General features: G+C 47.4%; 1 protein-coding gene across 2 annotated transcripts in view; it reads right to left on the bottom strand.

The window, feature by feature from the left end:
• Positions 1-1144: 1144 nt before the first annotated feature.
• The window catches only part of KLHL18 (kelch like family member 18), a 42946-nt gene continuing 21670 nt past the window's right edge, over positions 1145-22420 (bottom strand). Inside the window, exons 4-10 of one of the 2 annotated variants that reach the window (XM_054991251.1) lie at positions 19257-19455; positions 18375-18535; positions 16455-16591; positions 12909-13146; positions 8935-9039; positions 8549-8660; positions 1145-5533 (exon numbers count right to left, since the gene is read on the bottom strand). In XM_054991251.1, the coding sequence (XP_054847226.1) occupies positions 5147-5533; positions 8549-8660; positions 8935-9039; positions 12909-13146; positions 16455-16591; positions 18375-18535; positions 19257-19455 (1339 nt within the window). In that variant the 3' untranslated portion in view covers positions 1145-5146. The remainder of the gene's footprint in view (positions 5534-8548; positions 8661-8934; positions 9040-12908; positions 13147-16454; positions 16592-18374; positions 18536-19256; positions 19456-22420) is intronic. The other variant, XM_054991252.1, reaches the window with a different exon arrangement.

The raw sequence follows: 22420 nt of genomic DNA, 5'->3' as shown, positions 1-22420 counted from the left end.
TCTATTCTCTTTGTCAGCTTCCCGAAGGCAATCTGGTTGACCATTGTGGGAAACAGAAGGCTGGACTGCACGGACTGTTGGGTCTGATCCAGTACAGCTGCTCTTGTCTAACAATTGAAATGGATGCATGCATCCCTGTGAGCAGGAGACATTGGGGGAGGATAGATGGAAAGACTTTGGGAGCCGGACTTGGCCTCTATTTGAGTACCTCAAAATAAGTGTGTGCATGTTCACCCAACATGCACACCAATATGCATGGAGTAATTGTTCCAGTCTGGTAAACAAAACCTGGTCAGGGCCCTGTTTGCACAGGTTCACTCACACACCCCTTTAGCAGCCTCTGCTATCAGGAGTCCCTGTTACATGCTTTCGGATGTTCAATTAAAGTACATCCCGCCCCCCCAAAGAGAGAACCTGCTTTAATAAGGAAGGAAGGCCAGGAAAACATTGTTCTGTATACAGGGTCAGGTTCTGGTGGGTGCTGATCACCTCTTGGAAATCCTGCATTTTTTTTTTTTTAGAAGCGGCTTGTCCTCATCTTCTGCAGTTAGCTGAACACCCCCGGGCACACTATTTCTACTCCATCCAGTTAATTGTTGCACTACAGCCCGGCCTATTATAGCACCCTATTCTTTAGGAGAAGAATGGGTTACTTACTGGTGGCTTACTTACTAGCAGTCTTCCTTCCACGTTCTGTCCAGGTCCTCTCTCATTTGGTTCCATAATGCTACGGCAGTGGATGCTGTCAGGCCATTATTACAAACACTGGCACATTAAAAAAAGATGACGACATGGAATGTCTTACCACCTGGATCCACCTCCACAACAGATCCGGAAGTTAAAGCTTGAGCAATCGCTACCAAGCATGTGCACAGGTGATGTCTAAGCTCTGGCGCTCAGTTCTCTCTCACTCGCAATGTTCTTAAAAACCATGTCCCCATCAGAAAACTCAACTCAGCCAAGGGTTCTGGGGCACTGGTTGGCTTCGCTTTGTTGCTGGAGGACAACATGAACAGACTTTGCAACCACCAGGAGACACCACCTTTGCCTGTACCCAAAAGCTGCTCGTCTCAATGGGAGACCTCAAACCTCATTCGCTCACTGTTTGGCGCAACTCCCCCACAAAATAAGCATTACCAGGGGAAAAAATTCAACAACTTTATTTTTCATTGTCTGAAAAACTCTGCACTACTTTAGTCCAGGTTTTGAGGGCTGGTTCATTTTCAAGTCTGTTGCTTACAAATATCTTAGTAGCGCATAAATGTCAAAATGAATTTGTACCCAGGAGCATGTATTGGCTGGCTTGAAGTTTACAGACACAGGTCGGTGAGATACATGTGTGAACAAACCATGCACATTTATAATCCAGATATGCCCACACTACACATCAACTTTATACACAGAGCCTCAATATATATATAATGTATACATACATATATATATAGACATCCACATATATACACCTGAAGTACGGAAATCCTGCAGCAGCAATGAGGATTGGTTCTGACCCATTACTGAGACTCTGCAACTGGAGTTGTTCAATTGCACTAATGTTTACACTCAGCTGTGAGAACTCCTCCCTCTTGCAAGAGCCAGCACTCAACACTACAGCCACTGCAGCTGACTGAGGGGCCCCGCGCATACAGCAGCAAGCTCAAACGAGGGCAGTGCCCAACCCTAAACAGCTGCGCCCGACAGAGGCATTTCCACACTCACTGTGACATGTACACAAAAGACTTGAACATTTATTTGCCAGTGGTTATGGAAGAACTAGTGTTTGAATGTACAGCCCTGTTATTCTGCAGTGAACTCTCACCTATGGAAACAACACCATGTATGGATTTCAATGAAGAATTGGCTCAATAAAAAAAGGCCAGGCAGGACAATCAACCTTGGAGACGAGCCCCATCTGCAAAAAAGGAGGGGGAAAATACTGACCCGTTGAAAAAGACTCTTTTCAAGTTGGATATATTTGGACCAGGGAGAACGGAAGCTTTTTCTTCTACAGAGAGGTTGCCACGAACACCCCAGAAGGGGATATGCTCGGAGTGGTTTTACGCTGATGTGAGCTGACAGCCTCCGTACGCGACCTGGTAGCCTCAGAAAACATCTCTCAATTCTGGACCCTGGCCGTCTTTGGTTTTATGAGGTGCTAGGCAAATTCCCCCTGGAAGTGTGAAAATTCACACGACTGGTTCACGTATGAAGAACACACAGAAGAAAAGAGGGGGCAGATATCCCAGTAATATCCCCAGGCACGTAACTGCACCCTGTAGCCCTTTCCCGACACAGCTGGAGAACACCAAATTGTGGCCGATCTGCCTTCAGAAAAACAGAAAAAGCTATTCTAAGTGGCTGTGGAGGCTGGCAGCGGCTTCAAATAGTGAACAGAAATCACACCCAGGTATGCCTTATGGTGACCAACTGCCTTCCTTTTTAAGCTCCCAACACTGCATTGTGCTTGGCAAACATCTCCCCCCCCACGATCAATCGGCGCTTCTGGATCACCTAAACCGTGTACATGGCATGTTCCTGGGCAGAAAGCACCCCACCAGCACTTCTTCCCCATGTGCTTAGGAATGTACGCCCACCCCATCAACGTTCCTGCATGCTGTCTGGAGGAACCGCAGTTTAGCCACCAGCAGTACAGCAGCCTCTTACACTGCAAAGCCACCGGACTCCCTTGGGTTTGAAGCCTTTTTAACAGGGCCGGCATTCTCTCACACCTGGGCCTCGAGAAACTGACGGCAAGACCAGCTTGAAGATTAAGACACAGGGGGGACCCCGAGACAGAGCTCCTTTCAGAATTGTGATATTTACCAGGTATTGCAGGGCTGGTTTGCATGAAATGGATCATTCCAACAAGACCCTTTTTCAGTTAATGGGGCGACTGGCAGGAGCCATGTAGTGCTTTCAAAAAGAATCAACCCTAGCAGACATTAATACACTCTACAGTACAACGGGAACTTTAACGGACAGGGGCAAGTGCCCGCAGTGGGTTGCTACCCTGGAGGAATGTTCTTGGCTTGGAAAAGGCCAGGCCAGGCAGCAGTGCTGACAAGTTGCAATGCCTGTTGTTACCACCACCGATGGGGTCCCAATCTGATTTAACCCCCTTAAAATTCCAATCCAGCAGAGGTAGGGACCGGGCACTTCTTAACAGCAGGGCAAAGAACTCCCTGCGCCTGACCCCCAAGTACAGACACAAGGGGGATGTTCAGTGCTAGAGGAAAAAAGAGAAAGGCAGCCCTCGTTTGTTAAGCTTCAGTGTTTCTTTAAAGGGGAGAGCGAGCATGCATTTATTGGGCGGTGGTGTTGCCATTTTGCTGAAGAAGAATCTGCCTCTTTCCAGTTTACTGGCTGATCACAGGCCGGTGCAAGCAGATGCAAAGATCAGCTGTTGATCAGAGGAAAGAAGATAAAGAGACTGAAAAATAAACCAATGATTTGCCAACAACATCACAGCAGAAAGCCGTTTTTTTTTTAAAGGAACAGAGCAATGCCACCACGCGGCGATAATTCCTCTGGAAAAATGGACTGTGCATCCATTTGTCCTCGGGCTACGCTGAAGACTGCTTGTGCAGAGGAGAGGAAAGACATGTGCAGGCTGGCCCATTGGCCCCTCAAGTCTGTGCCCTCGCCATTTATGATGCCCAGGCAGCTTACCGAACTCTCTGAAGCAAGACGGGACAGGCAACTGTCCTTCCCAAGGCTGCAAAGTCAAAATATCTCACCACTTGCAAAACATGCGTGAGGCTGCTGTATCTGTCTTGTTTAGAAAAACACAGAACTGACAAAAAGCTGGTTAGAATCCCAAGGGCAAAAAGGAAATGACCATTTCCTCCTTGCCTGCCAACTGAAACCAGATATACATTTCAAGCTTGCTTGTTTCCAACAACAGTCCTTTTCTTGTTGTGAAATAAACCCTCTCCCCAAATCCAACTTCTTGCTAAAGTCTACCTGAAGCAAAACGTCTTGCTTGCACAGTCGCAGAACGCAGGAGCTCAAGGGACAGAGGAACTCGTGGCCGCTGCAGCCAACGTGGTCCCAACAGAATAGTGGTGACAATTCCTCCCCCTCCCCCACCTGGAAGTGGTCTGGATACGCCGACGTTTAAATGGGCACAGGCTGCACGTCACTGTTGTATTTCACAGATACAGGATGAAGCCCCTTCACCTGTGCATCCCACGCGTGTCCGAGGGTCTTGTTTGAATGACTCATATGAACAGCTGGCTCTGCAGAAAGCACTCCTGACACAGCCCTGGAAATCACGGAGCATGCCAACTGTCTTGCTAAACGGGGCCTGGAGTTGGACTTTGCGAGGATGTGATTCACACACGCCATGGGGCATAAGGCCCACTCTCGGCTCCAGAGAGCACGTGATGAAGCTCTTGTCTTCAGGCTGCAAGCCACCGCGGCCCCCTTGTTCCTGACTTAATCCTAAAGTGGACATTGGACTTCCGGTCATACATCTGGGGGTCCAAACAGGGGATGGATTGTGAGCATCCCGCCCCACACTGCCCAGGCGGCAGGAAGAACACATGCTGCTTTTTCAGACTGTGCCACCGCCCCACCACCTACTGAACCGAAATTCCCCGTGAGTTAGGTTATGTGGCTTCCTAGAATTTCTTTGAGAAGTTGAGGCATTTTCCCTCTGTACTAAGGACAAAACTGGCCTGCTCCTTGCCCAGGCAGTACTTCCTTCTGAGAGGGGCGTCCAAGCAGGATGGGGGAACCTGCTCTGTTGCTCGTTCTATCGGGAGACAGAGAGCCTAAGAATCCCCCATACTCTGGACGTAATCCCAAGGAGGTTGAGGCTGCAGAGGGTGAAGAGGAGGAAATTCGGAAAGCAGCTGGGAGCCAGGCTTAACAATCAACGGTGCACAGGAGGAAGAAAGAAGAAAAAGAGGTGGGCTACTCTCAGTGTGACACAGTCTCAGTCTCCTAACTAGCTGGACCCTGTGGAACCTCAACACAAACGTGGTTCTGAGCATGGAGCTGGTGGCGCATTTTCCAAAACGAAGACGTTCCGAGCACCTGAAAGTGATTTACTCTTTTGGCAGCATGTGAGTCGCTCCACAGATTGTCCCTCCAAAATGGGCTCTTGATTCTGGCAGTTGTTGACTTACAACATGGACCCCTCGCCTCAGAGGGTCAGGAGTGGCATGTAGCCCACCCCGACACCCCCCTCGTGCCACACCATAGGGGCCATGAACGTCCAGCGGTTGGTTTGGGGGTCATACATTTCTACTGAGCTCAGGTTGGACTGTCCGTCGTAGCCTCCCACAGCATACAGGCGGCCACCGTTTGCTACGAGAGAGATGCGGCTGCGCCGGGTGCTCATGGGCACAATCAAGTACCACTGGTCCACCATGAAGTTGTACACCTCGGCAGTGCTGAGGAAGCCCGAGCCGTCGTAGCCTCCGCAGACGAACATCTTGCTGCCCAGGGAGGCAGTGCCGTGTCGACAGCGTTTGTTGAGCATGCTGGTCACGCAATGCCACAAGGCCGTGTGATGGTTGTAGTACTCCACCTGCAGGGAGGGAAGGAGGAGTCCAGAAAGCAAGTAAGCCAAGGCAGGCCGGCACTGGGAAACCAGGGAGCGGAGGTGCTGTGAACACCACAGACTTGGTTAGAGAGAATCTTGGGGGGGTTTCAAAAAGCAAGATCCTCAGGAAGCTGCAGCCAATACACTGATCAGGACTGATTGACTGATTCGATTTATTTATTACATTTGTAGCCCGCTCTCCCTGTGGACGGGCTCAGAGCAGATAACATCAAGATTACATTTACATTAAATTTTTACCATTAAAACCATAGTAAGTAACAGTTCAGTCATAAAAACAATTCTAGATGACAGCCCATTTTTTCCCAGCCCCAGTAAAACGTTTCCATGGGGTGGGAGGTGAAGAGCAGCAAGTGGTCCCTTTGATGGAAAACCAGAGTGGGGGTTTCACTAACCCCCCCCCCCAACAGGAGACCGGCAGGAAACTCATGCATAGCTCACCCTCAATTATATGCCCGGCCGAACATCTCTGTCTTACAGGCCTGGCAAAAAGATAGTACATCTTGCTGGGCCCGAGTTTCAGCCGACGGAGAGTTCCACTAGGCTGGTGCCACGACCCAGAAGGCCCTGCCTCTGGTCAAGGCCAGGCGAACCTCACTGGGGCCAGGGACCGCCAGCAGGTCTTTATTGGCTGATCAGAGCACCCTCTGGGGCACATATGGTGAGAGGCAGTCCTGCAGATATGCTGGTCCCAGTCTGCTGAGGGTGCATTCGCTGTTGTGGCCCCCACCTTATAGCATGACCTACCTGAAGAAAGGAAAATCTGGAAAACTAGCACTCTCTTGACTTTCCAAAAACTATACAAGACTGAAGTATTCAAGAGGGATTGTACTATAAGGAAGTGGTCTCAAACAGCTGCCTAAGTAAAGGGACAAGGACTATAGACTTTACTACTTCATAATTTCTGTTGCTGTATGATCCTACCGGATAGTTTCAATGTAGTTTAATGTCAGCATTGCTTATGCTGTGTTTCAGCATTTCTTCAATTCTGTATTGGATGTCTGTTGGTTTTAAATCTTTGCAAATTTATATGTATATACCCTACTAGCTTGATACCCATGCTTCGCTACAGTATTTAACTGCTATAAATCCAGTTATAATACTTATGGGCATGCAGCATTTTGGGGTGAGTTTTTTTTTCTTTTTTGAGTTGGCAAACCTAGTGAACCTAGAGGGGAAGACTGGGAGGTGCATTTGACCTCAGGACACATTCAAGGACTCCCAATAGCAACTGCAGACTGTTTAGAATGTGGGGGGTGAGGACCAATCAGGCCACATATGCAAATGATCTCTGTGTTCCGACCATCTCTGGGGGGCGGGGGGGGGGGGGAGATGAGCTGTGGAATGTTGTGAGGCCCAATCAGCTCACATATGCAAATAACCTTGAAAGGCTGGCCCAATCAGGGAAGAGTGGCTGAGCTGGCAGTGGGTGGGGGTGCAAGCAGGCAGCAGCCTGCCAGCCACACAGGGAAGCTGTATCCCTTTGGGAAAACACATTTGACCCCTTATTACCCCCTTAGGGGCGAATTTCTCAAAATCTCTTCTTAGTGGGTGTTTATATCATGAAAATAATGTTCTCCCCAAATTTCATGTTTCTAGTTCCAGGGCTTTGGGCAGGGCGTTGATGAGTCAGTCAGGACACTTGTCTTTATTTATATAGATTACATTGTTTATCGAAATGTTTTTGGAATTGATTGTACTGACTCCCACTATGTAATCAGCCTTGAGTCTCAGTGAGAAAGGTGGACTATAAATAACATAAATAAGGCCAAAACCTTGAATCTGATCCGGAACTCCATGGAGAGCCAGCGCAGCTGCTGTTATACGCACCCTATACAGAATATCTGTAAGGAGGACGCATGCGGCAGCATTCCGGACCTGCTGTAATTTCCGGACCAGACCGAAGGGAAGCCCTGCGTACAGCGAGTACATCTTGGGCATGACTGTAGGAAGACGACGCTGGGAGAGGCCTTTTTCTACCTGGATCATTGCCAGACCAATGGCCTGCCTCAGTGGAAGGCAGCTTCATAGGAGATGGATGTGAGCAGAAAAGGCAAAGGACGGTAATCCCTGCCAGTGAGTTCGTGAACGTTGCAGGGACCCCTGTCCTGCAGTGCATGCTGGGGTGGGGGGGCTGAACCCATATCCTTGCTCTGCATTCACAGGGAAACCTACAACTCTGGACAAAAACACCACAGCCGATTTGTCTTCCAGTATCTAAGCCCAGAACAGAAGTCCTAAATCGTGGATTCCTGAAGAGATCAGAGCAGGTTCCGACCTCCAGAAAGGCACACTAGCAGAAACAGCTGCCCCTGCTCCGAAGGGATCTTGTTGATGAGTGTAGTGGGATTAAAAGAAAGCCGCACACTTACTAGATCCCACGCCACTCATTTCTCTCTCACAGTTCCTCTGAGGAATACAGGGTGATGTGTATGAGTGGGGTGAATACCCCCCCCCCAACAATTCTGTGAGGTCTCTGCCTGAGAATGACTGATCAACCCCCGGCCACCCTTCGAACTTCATAGCCCAAGCGAGGATTCAAACCCAGGTTTCACCAGTGCTAGTCCCTCACATCACACTTGCTGGTGTACTTGCACGTACAATCAGGAAATGTAATCAATGTATGTGCAGTGTGGTGGTTAGAATGTCAGACTAGGATCTGGGAGACCCAGGTACGAATTCCCACTCTGCCAAGGAAAAGCTGACTTCGGCCCACACTTTCTGACCTTTAAATGGATGTTGTGTCCCTCCTCCAAAAACTGGGAGTGTCTCTGAAAGCCCCACACCTGCAGTGCCGCAGCCCAGAGAGTGACGGGGTTCAGGATCACAGCTGTGGCCCTGAACTCTCTAGATGATCAACCTCTCCGCCTCAGCTATTTGGCGGGGTTTTCATCAGGCTAAAATAAGGTGGTCGCAACCTGCTCTGAGCCCTTGAAACAGCACGGGAACGAAGCAGGCGGCTCACAGAAAAGAAGTACTCACGCTATTGAAGATTTGCAATCCGTCGTGTCCACCAGAGACAAAGATCCAACCTTCGAATACGGTGACGCCAGCTGCGCTGCGATTGGAACTCATCGGGGTCACCACCGTCCACCTTTCCAAGCGCCAAAACAAGAGAACTGAGTATCAGCCCACAGAAGGAGAACGGTCTGGGCTGGACCTGGAGGATCTCTTCTGCTACTGGAGGCACTTTCCTACAGTGGAACGAACCTTCCCCCCAACGAAAAGGCTCCTTCTGCTTGGAGGGTAATGCCTCCACGCGGGTAGGGGAAGGGAACCTCAGGATACAGCCCTTAAAAAAAAAACCAAACTAACTGAGGAGAATAAGAGAAGAAGGTTTAGCGGCGGAAATGTTCAGCAAGACTTACTTGTCTGTTTCAGGTGAATAGGTTTCCACGGAGTTGAGGGATGAAGTGCCATCGTACCCACCGCACACGTAGATCTGCCCATCCAGCACCACTGTGCCCATGGCGCTGTAACAAGCCAGGAAAAGAAACCCCTTGCATTAAGGTGCTTTGAGTAAAACAGGGTTGCACTTAGCTGTAAATGCTGTTCCTTCAGTTCTGTGCAGGCACACGTGGTTACTGTGCATGTGCAGGCTGGCCTGCACAGAAGACATGATGATGAAGGGGGGGGGTGCTTGCATCTGCGAGGCCTTTTAGGGCTGGTTTCAGACCCTTGGGATGACAGCGATCACTCAGTGGATCTCTTAGGCTTTTCCGCGCTCTGTCTCCTCTGCTTGCCTGCAGAGTTGGAAGCGTCTTGAGTTATGGCGGGTTCTTCCTTTGCACGTCTCCCAGATGGCAACTGGAACTGAAGGACTTGGGCAACTGTGAATTTACTGGGGCCCAGTGAGATTACTCCACAAGGCAGGGCAAAAGGATTAGCAGAGAATTATCTGTACCAAAAGAATACCCAATTCCATGCCAAGTAAAAGTAAACCTGTTAGAGACGCTCATTAGTTCCCTGCTTCGACACCCGTATTTTTGTTCTCTGTGTGAGTCGTGTACCATTTCTGGAAATGTTGATGTCATTGGGAAAAAGAAACTTTCAAAGCCATAAATGTTTCTAAAGGAAGATGGACAAAAACTATCCACAGAGCACTACTACAAGGAACTGTGATCTCATGTTTAACTACCAAGATCAAATGAGGAACCTTATACAGTATGGTCTGTGGTCTCCAAAGACCGCAACAAAGAACATCAGAGGCTGGCTGCCAACTGTAAAAGGCTTCCGCCGCCATTCAAGCCACGAAATCCACCATAATATACAGCAGATTTCCCCCACGCTGATGTACTTCAATGTACAGTTAGTTAGGAAATGTAATCAATCTACGTGCAGTGTGGTGGTTGGAATGTCAGACTAGGATGTGGGACTCCTAGGTTCAAATCTGCACTCTGCCAGGGATGCTTGTTGGGTGACCTTAAGCCAATCACGGTCTCTGTGAGCCTAATTAACCAAGGGTAACGGTAATGAGACTAAAACACAGGAAGGGAGAATGTTGCAAGCTACTATGAGTCACCATCGGGGAGAAAAGAAAATATACAAGAAATAAAATAACATAAAATGATAACCTCTGTTTGTCACGCACATCTTTTAGGTGCAAAGCTTACTTTCCCCCCATCCCCGAGTCACGTTTCTGCACTTTAGGCATATAAAAACGGTATTTGAAAATGCTTGAGTGAATGTGCTAGAGGTTTGGAAACAGCACTAACCAGCTACAAGCAAGCTGGAAAGAGTTAATGGTTTCAGTGCAAACTCTAGCACATGCAGCCAAGCAAGAATCTTGGCGTGTGGGTGTAAGGAGCAGGCCTTGTTCCACCAAATGCAGAGTAAAACTTTGGTTCAGGCTTCACGTCTTGCAAGAAATCTCACTAGGCCTGTTTACTGGGAAAGGCACTGGGAAAGGCACAGTCTCTGTTAATTAACTGTACCTGGGCTGCTTTCTCCCTGCTAGAGAGTGGCCTTGAGAAGGCACGTGACTGGCGCTGATCTCAGCTCTAGCCATGCTCCCTAAACTTTCACAGGGCTGTGAAACCTAATTAAGAAACGAGCCCCGATTGGTTCCCTTCAGTGGGCTGATGCCCCCTCCAGATTTGAAGAAGCCTCTCTGTTTCCGGCCAGTTTACCACACCACTCTTTCCCATTCCAGACCAGTCCTGACCAGCTATGCTACTTTGTAGCCACTACCAGCTATGTGAGAAGAGAGCTTCTTGCTCCATGCCATCTCCAAGATGCCTAGCGTGAGCTGGCATGAATGGACTTTGGTAAGATAAACCAGCTTTGGAACTAACTCAGGGAATGTTTAGTCAGTCAGTCAGCCAGGAAGTAGCATTTTAGCCAGTTAGAACATAGTTAGATCAGCAAGCTGTTATTTGTTTTCTGCCCTGCCTAAATGCTTTCACGAGTGGTTTCTGCTTTGCATACGCTCCTACGTTCTTACTTCAATAAACTTCTATAATATATTTTACCAGTCTGTGTCCAGTGTTGCTTGCTAAGGAGGTACACACTCCTAAGAACCCAGGAAGCTGGAGTGCTTCGAAACAAACAACCAGAGCTCTTAGAGGCTCCTAGGAGACTTGAGTGGCCAGGAGAGTGGGGGATGAGAGCCTCTGGGTCGATACAGGGGGGTGCAATGCAGGGAGGTACAATGGAGGTGGTGGACCCTTCTCCCTTGGCACCACAGTGACTACTTGAGAGATGAGTTTTGGGATAGAGTTGGTAATCACTTCAATTGCTAAAGGCAGGAACGACTCTGTTGTGATATTTTGATATATAATCATTATCAAGCATATTATTATTAGTATCCACGTATTTTATTTTAATTGCTTCCGTTGATTTAAATGTCAGCTCATGAAGAAACGCTTTGCCTGAGCGAGTTCGTTTTTTATTATTGCTAAAGATGATAATCGTTTTGTGACCTTGTTAAGCTCCAGCGCATGTAAAGAGGTAACAGCTTTGAAAAATCCTCTCAGTGCAGGGTAGGAGTAAAACTTAGTATGGAGAAGCCTCATATCTTACATACAACGAGAAACTAGCTAGTTTAAGAGGCTGAAGTTAGTTCCCAGTTCCTTCTTCACACTTCCTGTTTTTTCACTGGCAATTTTAGTAACAAATACTGAGGATACTTTAAAAGCTCTGATATGTGGTAGCTTTGGACTACCACATATAACACACCCCACAAGCATTCAGGGAACTCTTTCCTACAAGTGGACCAATGATGTGCCCTGGTTCATAGCCTCGTTTTTGCACTAATTGCTCCAGAATGGAGTACCCCATGGACAAATGTATATTAAGAAACTGGAGGGAAGCTGTACACCAAAATAATCTTTGGACCACCCTGAGTCACATATCCCCAGAATCTAGTGACTGTACCCATGCAGGCCAAAACATTGGCTCTGGCACTAAGAGATTCTCTTTGGGGTGCCCCCCTCCAAGAAGTTCACACAACTGTAATGGGAAGATGATCTGAATAAGGAACTCGAACAGCTGCATGAACAGCTGCATGCGGTGATCCAAAGTTTTTAAGTACCCTCAATATAGTTTATAGTTTGGATTATTTTGTTTTACAGATAGAAAAACATGACAGCAGAAAATTTCTAAGGTTTTGATAAAGACTTTATCCTTTGCTCTTTGCTTCAAAGTCCTGTAAGTATGTTTATTGGGAATTTAATTAGAAGCCTGTGGAATGGCAGCTCAGGGAATTCCTCAAACTGGGCTGAGGTCTCTTACACTGGACACTGATTTATACCCTGAACCTTCGAATGTTGTTTTATTTAGCAGGCTTCTTCGTGTAATAGGTGTGAACAGTTCTTTAAGATGTTAGCTGATCTATTCCTTACGTCATTCTTGTTTTTTAGTAGTTTGTGTAATACTCATGCTAACATAGTTGCAATTTCTTGCTAAATAAAGAGTTAAATGCTTTAAACAAAGTTAAGTAACTCATGCACTTGTGTGTGTGTTTTGCTGGTCTGAGGTGACAGAATTCCAGAAAAAATATACTGTGCTTTTTATTTCTCCCAGTATAACACAGTCTAGTTATTAATTGCCCTGTGTTTCAATTAAAGAGACACTGTTACATTTCCAAGCAAATAATCACTTAACTAGGTAAAACAATTCAGTGCAGCTGAACAGGGACTTAAACTTAGAATCAGAATTTCCTCAATAAGCCACATCAGTTGTAAATCAAGCGAATGCTGCAATTTATTCTGCTCCCAAGAGTGCGCCCCCCCCCCCCACCCTCAAGCCTTTAGAGGCTTGGCATAAGTTTTCAAAAGAGCCCTACATGGTTCTTACTTCCCTCCTCTATGTTACATGTGCAAACATCTCCCTCACCACAAACCTTCGTTTGCTGTTCATGCTCGCCACTTTGGACCAAGAATCCATCTCCGGGTTGTAAACTTCCACCGTGCTCAGCCTCAATTGCCCGTCATATCCACCAATGGCATACAAGAGTCCGTTCAGCACGGCGACCCCCACCCGGCTACGGGCCGTTGTCATGGGCTGGCACTGTGCCCAGTGATTGGCAATGGGATCGAAGACTTCCACCACATCCAGCGAGTCACCTGCATAGAAATTTGCTGCTCACATTTTAACGAGTGATAAGTCACAAGAGAAAGCTCATTCACTCTCATGAATCTTCCCTAGGGCAGGGGGTGTAGCTGCTCGGGAACTGGCTGCCCTTTACCCACGTGGACAATTTGTAACGACTAAGAGCTTGCTCTTTTCTACTGTAATTTCACATTTAGTGGATCTAATAATTATTTAGAGAAATATAGGAATGCAATATAATAACAATAACAATAACAATAATATTTGATTTATATACCGCCCTTCAGGATAACTTAACATCCACACAGAGCAGTTTACAAAGTATATTATCATTATCCCCACAACAAAACACCCTGTGAGGTGGGTGGGGCTGAGAGAGCTCCGAGAGAGCTGTAACTGACCCAAGGTCACCCAGATGGCTTCAAGTGGAGGTGTGGGGAATCAAACCCGGTTCTCCAGATTAGAGTCCCACGCTCTTAACCACTACACCAAAGTGGCTTAAACACTATACTAAACTGGCTCTTATTGCTGCCTGGCAAATTCAGATGTAATCTTTCATACTTCTGTGGGGTTGGCTCTTTTGTTATTTTCCCACAGCAGGGTCTCCCCTGCTCATTGGGTTGGATCCTGGGGATTTGTTCAGCTCACAGCATATCAATTTTCTTGGAATTTTTCCATTCAAAACGATTCCGTCAGCCATAAGAATCACAAACACATTTATGTAGAACTGACAGGTGGTGTTGAGGACTTTCCCCTCTGCTGCTTGGTGAACGATGCCTCTAAACCAAGTCACTTGTACACCCTGGTGATGGGCTGGATCCTGCAGATCTGTTCTGCAAACAGTGGCTCCTTCCTTTGGTACAAGGAGCTTTCTCTGGATGCAAGAGGAAAACTCCACCACTATCAGATTGGCAGGATCCAACCCATCAGCAAGATGTAGAAGGGATTTGGTTTAAGAGCGCTGTTCAGCAAGCAGCGTACGGACGAGTCCTCAACGCCTACATGGCGTGTTCCACATGCTTATGGGTGCCGAAATAGTTTTGTCCTGGGATTTTTCCAAGCACTGTGTATTTTGTGACCTCCTCTCAGCACGAAAATCAAATAGCAGGATATAAACATGCGGATTCCCAACACCACTATCATTTTTTATCCTGTCTTTCGCCCAGGGCAGTAAAGCAAGCATTCTGTCTTTTGGACAAGCAGGCGAAAATTAAGACAAACTGATAATCCTCAAATTTCCCAACTGAGACCTTGAGTAAAGCGCAAGCGAGGGTCTTTTGCTCTCAACAGCTGCATGACAGACAAAGCTGCAACCAGCAAAACCAGGCATGGATTTCACAGTCAAAACTGTTCCAGTCCTATGAGATGGATAACATCTTGCCGGCTCTCAGCTTTTCCCAGACATTGCTTTAGTAATCATTCTAATTTACAGGCTACATCAGCATACGTTTCCTCAGGTTTCTTTCTTTGACGTCTAAACTCTTTCCTGCTCTGTTCAGGGGCCACTCCAAAACTTTGCTTGCCTCACTTTTCAAATGCCTCATAATCCTTTACTTCATGATCCCTCTTGTCACTGTAAACTTTACTCGGGCCACTAGAGACGTGAAATTTTATGTAGGTCATTCTCTAGTCATCAGGGATGTTAAAATCCTGGCAGGCTGTCTCAAAGTTCACAAAATAAACTTCTAAATTATTCCCCCTTTGAAATCAGGGAATTCTTTTCAAAACTACCCTCACGAACTTGTCTTCTTGAACCCCAAGGGCTGGATTTATCCCCACCCCCCACCAGTTCGCTGTCTCTCAGCCTGAGGCTCTGCATTTCTTTTTCTAATCTGATCTTTTCCAATTCTTGATCTTGTTCGGCTTGCTCGTGTACCATTTTGTGTTCCTCTATTTCTTGTTGCATTTTGCGTTCCTCCACTTCTTGCTGCCTTTTTGGTAATTCAAAATCTCTTTCCCTTTGTCTCTCTTCTCATTCTTTTTCTTTCTGTCTTTTGTTCAGCTGCCAGTTGGACTAATTCAGTTCTCTCAATCCACAGTGCCTGATTCTCTCTCGACTTCCCTGTCACTGCTCATAGCTTTAGCATCTGCTGCTTTCTCTGCAGCTGGCTTTATTTCCTTAGGTGGCATTTTGGTGACAACTCCTTACACTTTACCCTTTCTGAATTTTACCTCAGGATTGCCAGATCTTTTTGCCACACTTGTTCTCTGTCTTTTAAATGCTCTGGGGTATTTACTGCAGCTCCTCCTTACTTTTTACTGTAAACTTTTACCTCAGGAGGGCAACTATTAAATCACTCCTTTCTCTTAATTCTGTCTGTGATCCTCTCTTCAGCACCTTCTTACAGTTATCTTTAACTTTTACCTCAGAAAGGCTTTTTGGTCACACAGAATTTCTTTTCACACCCACACAGCTACAAATGTCCTCTACCCTACCCAGGCTTTTACCTCAAGAACACATCTTGCTTTTTAGGCTTTTACCTCAAGAACACATCTTGCTTTTTAGGCTTTTACCTCAAGAACACATCTTGCTTTTTAGGCTTTTACCTCAAGAACACATCTTGCTTCTCCAACACTTTACGGACCCCCCCCCCCGCTACACACTGCCAGATGTTGAACACACAAAGCTACCTTTTGCCAAGTCAGATTGTGGGCCCAACTAGCTCAGGATTGTCTATTTGAAATGACAGCGGCCAAGGCCTCAGAGATCTTTCCCAGAACTGCTGCCATTCAGTCACATTCTCTTCCCTAAGAACATTCTTTGTGAAGATGGAGGTTTTGATCAACCCTCTGTTCAAGCTGGTATATGAGACCTTGCCCCGCACCCGACATTCAGCACCTGCTTTGTGCAGGGTGATGCTTTCCATTAGGCTGCTAAACCCATGTTATTTTTCATTCCTAGCCCTCCCCCATCAAATGCACCTATCTTAAAATTCTGAGCACCCGCATTAGGGTTTCCAGGGTTCATAGGAAAAGTCACAACAGCTCAGTTCAAAGTCCCGAGGTCTCCAAAGAGACTATTTCGCATGCATTTATGGTAAAGAAACATAACAAGGGCAGAGTTACAAATGTAAGAGGGGCTTACATGGACTAGTGGTCCATCTAGTCCAGCTTCCTATTTCAGACACTGGCCAACTAACTGCCCTGGAGGGCCAACAAAGGGCACAGAGGCCAAGACCTTCCTCTGGCGATTCTTCCTGGCACTGACACTCAAAGCTTTGCTGCCTCTGAATGTGGAGGTTCCTTTTGTCATCCTGGCCAGTAGCTAGTGGCGGACCTCTCCCTCCATCTCTCTCTCTAACCCTCTTTTCAAGCCTTCCATGCCGTTGAAAGATACCTGCTGAGTTGAGGCCTCCTACAGCATAGATCAGGCCTGGGATGGAGGTGCAGCAGCGGGAACGGGTTTTGAAAGCAGGGAGGTGCGGTCGGCGCTCTGACATGAGCTGATAGTCTTTTGCTTCATCCACAAGGTCCCTGAAATTGAAGGCCAAGCCACCAAAAAAAACCTGAGTTCAGAACTTAGGCAGAAAATGGTGCAGAAAAAAAAGGAAAGGATGTAGACAACAGCGCTCTGAAGAGACAAGGAGACAAGCCATTTTCAGTGCAGACAAACAGTGGGGCCAGGTGGGCAAAGTCCCAACCCCAGCCAGCCTTCTTCCCTTCTCCATCACTTTGGACAATCAACATGGGGGATGGGCACCCACGCGGTCACCTACGCTCCAACTTGCAAAGACTCGCCACCTTCCAGCTTAGCATATCAGCAATGTGAAGCTCTTACGGGATGGTGCGCCCACCCACAATAGTTCTGCTATTGTCCTGGAAGAAAATTTAGCACCTTAAGACCTTCATCTCAAAACCACAAGTTTCTATCTTTCTGGCTGTAAAACTAAATTTGAAAATACACAGGGGGGGATTTGGGGGCCAAGCACAACCTGCAGAGTGGCAAGACTTAAAGTCATCTATTGGGGTCTCTTCTATCCTGAGCCCCCACACCCCCCACATATAAAATAAGCTATTCTATCCAAATGTTTGGGTTTTAGTGCAAAACCAGCATTTTTAGTACCAATACCACACAACCCTGGCAATGCCTGGCTTTCAGAAGTGGACAGTGTGGGCCCTGTAAGGCAAGCCCCTTGACAACTTCTAGCATTAGGAATCATTAGAACAGAAAAAGCAGAAAACAGAAAAAAGAAGAAGATACTGCACAGTCCTATGGTGTACCACACCGCATTCACCATAAAGGGCAAGCCGGACTTTGCCTCCATTTTTTCCCCATAAAATGGGTATAATGGTGACCTACCTCGCAAGGACAAGCAAGCTCTTTGCAAATTAAAGGTGCCAGAGAAAAGAATCCTGCCGTTAACAGAGCCCGGTATCCATTCCTGCCCACTCAGTTTCAAACAAAACATTCTCCCACCTTCTGATGAGATCAAGGGCAAAAATCACATGTGGCAATTACCGGGTGACTCACATGTTGGAAAAGCAGGGCCAAACACCAAAGTGTTTGCTGCGACAGCTGAGGTTGAGTGGAGCAGGTACACACGTTTGTGTGAATGAGCCCCAGGAGGAGGGGCCCAAGAGGACACCACTTGAATTCCTTTGCCGATTGTACCGGACGCTCCTTTAAGAGACACTCTTAAGAGCTATTCTACACACTTTGCAGCAGGAGGTGGAAGTGGCAGCGTTCTGGGCTGTACGGCTCCAGGTGCAGGTGTGTTAGAGACATTTTGAACGCTCCTGAGGAACACACATCCTGCAAAGTCAACATTAGGGCCAGAGTCATGCTCATCCTCTCCCTGATGCACTTATTTTCTACATGCAGGGACTTCGTTACATATGGGAGAAGGAAGTTCTTTTTTAAAAAAAGGAACCTCCTAACGTCTGAGGTGGTTCAGATTGGCCATTGTGCCGTGTTTTTCTGCACAATGGCTTGCACCGAAAAATGCTGACAGACTCTCTCTAAGGGAGGCGTGATGTGAGCCCTGGAGGGCTCTGTGGCTCAGCAGCTGCACCTCCCGGGATGGCTTTTCCTGGGCTTAAGGGACAGAGAAGGCGAGAGAGAAAGAATTATGACAATGCTCTTACTTCCACCATCTGCACTGGCAGGGTCATCTGGAGGAAACCTCCACCTCTCTGTTTTGCCTGCATAGTGGAAAAAGGATTTCACGTTTTGGGCCTCTGTGCCTGGCGCTGTCTGCGTTTCCTAGCCAGAACGCTCCCCCGGCCCCTGCACACGCGCAGGCTGCAGCACACTCACCTGCACTTGTGGCAAGAGCGGACCAGGTCATCCTGCTGCACCCGGCCCGTGAGGAACTGAGGCCGACAAAGAGGCAGGCGGATTTTGGAGAGGAGCTCTGGCAAGTAGGTCTCCCTCTGCTCTCTGCTGTACCTCACCCAGGCCAAGGCAGCTTCAAAGACCTGCCGGGAGAGAAGAGGGAGGCTCAGGCAGTCTGGTGGGGACGATACGGGTGCAAAACAGCCGGCCTCAGGAAGCAACGGGCAAGGCGGCGAAGCTGCACTGGCATCTAACAATCCTATAGTTCATTCTGACCTAAAGCCCATCCTACAGATTATTAAATAGTGAAGAGTCCAGTAGCACCTTTAAGACTAACCACCTTTATTGTAGCATAATCTTTCAAGAACCACATCTCTCTTCGTCAGATGCCACTTTATTGTAGCATAAGCTTTCGAGAACCACAGCTCTCTTCATCAGATGCCACTTTATTGTAGCATAAGCTTTCGAGAACCACAGCTCTCTTCATCAGATGCCACTTTATTGTAGCATAAGCTTTCGAGAACCACAGCTCTCTTCGTCAGATGCATCGTCAGCTTTTGAGAACCACAGCTCTCATCTGACGAAGAGAGCTGTCGTTCTCAAAAGCTGACGATGCATCTGACAAAGAGAGCTGTGGTTCTCAAAAGCTGACGATGCATCTGATGAAGAGAGCTGTGGTTCTCGAAAGCTTATGCTACAATAAAGTTAGTTAGTCTTAAAGGTGCTACTGGACTCTTTACTACTTTGCAACTACAGACTAACATGGCTAACTCCTCTGGAATCTACACATTATTACACTTTTAATATTCAGGAAAGGAAATGGAACTGGAGTCAAGCGGCACCTCTGGCACCAGCACCGCCTACCTGCTCCTCCAACTTCACGTGGAGCTCATCTCTTGATACCAGCTCCAAGATGTCTTCGAAGGGAAGGGCCAGGAATTCCTCCGACATGGATACTTCCACAAAGTGCTGGTGAATGAAGACGTTGGCAGCGTCGTAGAGAACGGCACACATCATGGTTTCGGCAAACTGGCGCACTCCGAGGCAGTTCTTTGGGTGAAGCCTTTAAGGACAACGCCCCCCAACAAAAAAAGAAAAGAAAACCCCACACAGGAACTGAGTAACCAGGAAGACTTTGGCCTGGCTGATCTTTCTGAAAGGTCCACCAGCCCGAGAGCTTATACAAATGCCACCTTCCGAGACTGCATCCCGTTCCAGGATGGTGTTCCTGAATACACCCGTTTGCTTTCTTCCATACATGGGAACAGCCGGCATTCGTCCCGAGAGAAAAGCCAGAGTGTCGTATCTGGGGGATGCTGCTGCCCTGGAAGACAGCCTGCCCTTCAACATTCATGTCGGATGGTCTGATCCTTAACCAACAGGCGGGACCGCCTCTTCCATTACGCCCCCTGCAGGGTGTTGCACTGTGCAGACAAGCAACTCCTGGTGGTCCCCGGCCCGAAGGACATCCGTCTGGCCTTCCACCAGGGGCAGGGCCTTTTCTGCCCTGGCCCCAGCCTGGTGGAACGCTCTCCTGCTGCAGATCCGGGCCCTGCGGGACCTGTTACAGTTCTGCGGGGCCTGTAAAACGGAGATGTTCCGCCGGGCCTGAGTGCCAGCGGGTGTCCTCCTCCTTCTACCTAAGACCATCACTTCTTCTGGGGCTGCCCTTGGCCGTCTGCTATGCCCGTATACGGACTCCCAATATTTGTTTAAATAGCCTGCTCCTGGACTATATTAATGACTTTAAAAAAATTATTATTGATTTTACGGTTCTGTGACTCCCCATCTGTGGGGAGGGTGGGGTATAAATTGAATAAAATAAATAAAAAATAAAATAATCTCCTGAGGCCCCTTCCCTCATAACCGTCATCAGACACAAATTAGATGCCGTTAGCCTGTAAATCATAATGATGGCCCCTGCTAACCCTGGAATAAATGCCCACACGCCAAATAAAGCCAAACAGAGGATTTCTGACAAGTAGTTAGGGATTTTTTTTTCCAGAAAGGGGAAGCGAAACTGCTACAGGCTGACATGGTGCAGCAGACAGAATGGTGGGTTTTGACTGGCAGATGATATTCCAGTTCTCACAAACAGAAGACGAGGTTGCAAACCTGGGCATGGACTGTATACTCCAGGGGGGGAGGCTCACTTGGATGAGTTCTCTATTTTAAAAAATCTACTTCCTTGCACATAGAAAATGGACAACACTCAGGAGGAAGCATGTAAGTATTTTAAATAAATATAACATGTTAAGAAGAATAATGCTTGCTCTTCTCACGGATGGGCTATTTTTTATTACTTAATAACATTTTTATTTGCAGATTTTTTTTGAAGGGAATTCTCTGCCTGCAGTCTGAAGAACAGTCAACACACAGGTTCACTTTCTTGTCAGTTGCTTCTGAGAATAAGGCCACAAGTTCACCATATCTACATGTAATTACCCATCGGCTCTAGGCAAGTCAATCTTTATTAACCCAATTCTGCCTTTCTCGTTGGTGCATCTTGCTCTTCCTTCAAGAAGATCTAAAATTGTAGTTTAGACAAGTGAAGGCCTGCCCACTTCACAGACATGAATGGATGTGTTTGTGTGTTCAACGCTGCTGTCTGTTCTCTCTTCAATGGATAGGCTGCACTGACCTCATTTTCCCCCTTCATTTCAGCACGTTTACTTGACTTCAGGAGAAATTTGGTTAACTCAAATAGCATGGGGGGGCCCCCCCTTTGGCAATGACAGTTTTTTCAAACTCTCATGAACAAACAAGAGCGCCGGCTTTTGCACCCAACAGGGCAGCATTCCACAAACTTCAGCCAAGCCACCTGCCAGTCACATTTGAGCCAAAGCTTTAAAACTCAGCCTTATCTAGCATTTCTCTTCTAGATTCCTACTTTTGTCCCAGATGCGATTTGTCAAGTGCCCTGGAAGTGCCTCGATCCTTATTGCATCTTCCTCTGAACCTGAGCAGAATGGGATCAATGTTTATCGAGAAAGAAGGAATGGCAATTCCAGGGAGAGGCTGCCTCTACCCGAAGGGCCAGAAAACTGCCCCACCACAGTGCTCTCCTTTGAAGGGACACTGCCAAGGACACTGCCACTGCAGCGGACGAAGAGAGCTGTGGCTTTCAAAAGCTTACGCTACGATAAAGTTGGTTAGTCTGAAAGGTGCTCCTGGACTCTCTGCTATTTTGCCAAGGTTTTGACAAAGAAGGGTCCGACACCACTGCGATGGAGGCCATTTCGTTACTTCTGGGATCAACTGTTCTGGTAATACTGCAATGCAGTATTAACAGGCTGATGTATAAACTCCAGAAGAAATTCCCAGACCCTTTCCTGTGCAAGCCTGTGGTTTAAGTGGGAGAGGGGAAACGACTGGGTATTTAGAGCTGTACTTTCTTCAAGTTTCTATTCCTATCAAGGAAGCGTGTACTGCTTAGAGGCTTTCTTGCCTCTGAGTAATTCTATGGACATATATATGGAAATGATTAGATTTCTGAATAAAACCATTTAACCAAGAGCTTGGACTTCTTGTTGCAATGGTACAGGAACCTGTCTACCATATCCTGTCATTCATAGCCTGACAGCAAACTTCAGTAGTAAAATAAATTAAACGTCCTGCAAAAGGGTTCCCCCCCCCTTCAATCATGGCCCTAAATGGTTGTTCAAGTGGGGGGGGGGGAGTCACAACTACTAAATATTCCAAAACATGTTCCGGTATCGCTCTGGGGGATTTCTTGACAAAGGGATCCTGGCTGGTCCTATTTGCAGCTTAAATCAAGAACGGTCCTCAGCGAACCAGAATGGGAAACCCTTCCTGAGCATCTGGGGTCAGGTTAAGGCTTCATTAACCCAGAGAGGTTTCACAGTGCATCACTAACCGCCTCTTTCCCTAGATGTAGTGCTTGCAAGTTCCCAATTCATTCTGTGGGATTACTCAAGAGTTACACTACGGTTAGTGTGCCTGGGTTCTGATTCCCACTCAGCCACAAAACTCACTTGGTGGCCACAGACTGGTCGTACCCTCTCAAC

Source organism: Eublepharis macularius, chromosome 11 (genome assembly GCF_028583425.1).
Source record: "Eublepharis macularius isolate TG4126 chromosome 11, MPM_Emac_v1.0, whole genome shotgun sequence".
In the NCBI taxonomy this organism is placed as follows: domain Eukaryota; kingdom Metazoa; phylum Chordata; class Lepidosauria; order Squamata; family Eublepharidae; genus Eublepharis; species Eublepharis macularius.
Note: the sequence above shows the minus strand (reverse complement) of the source record. Positions and strands in the feature narration are given on the sequence as shown.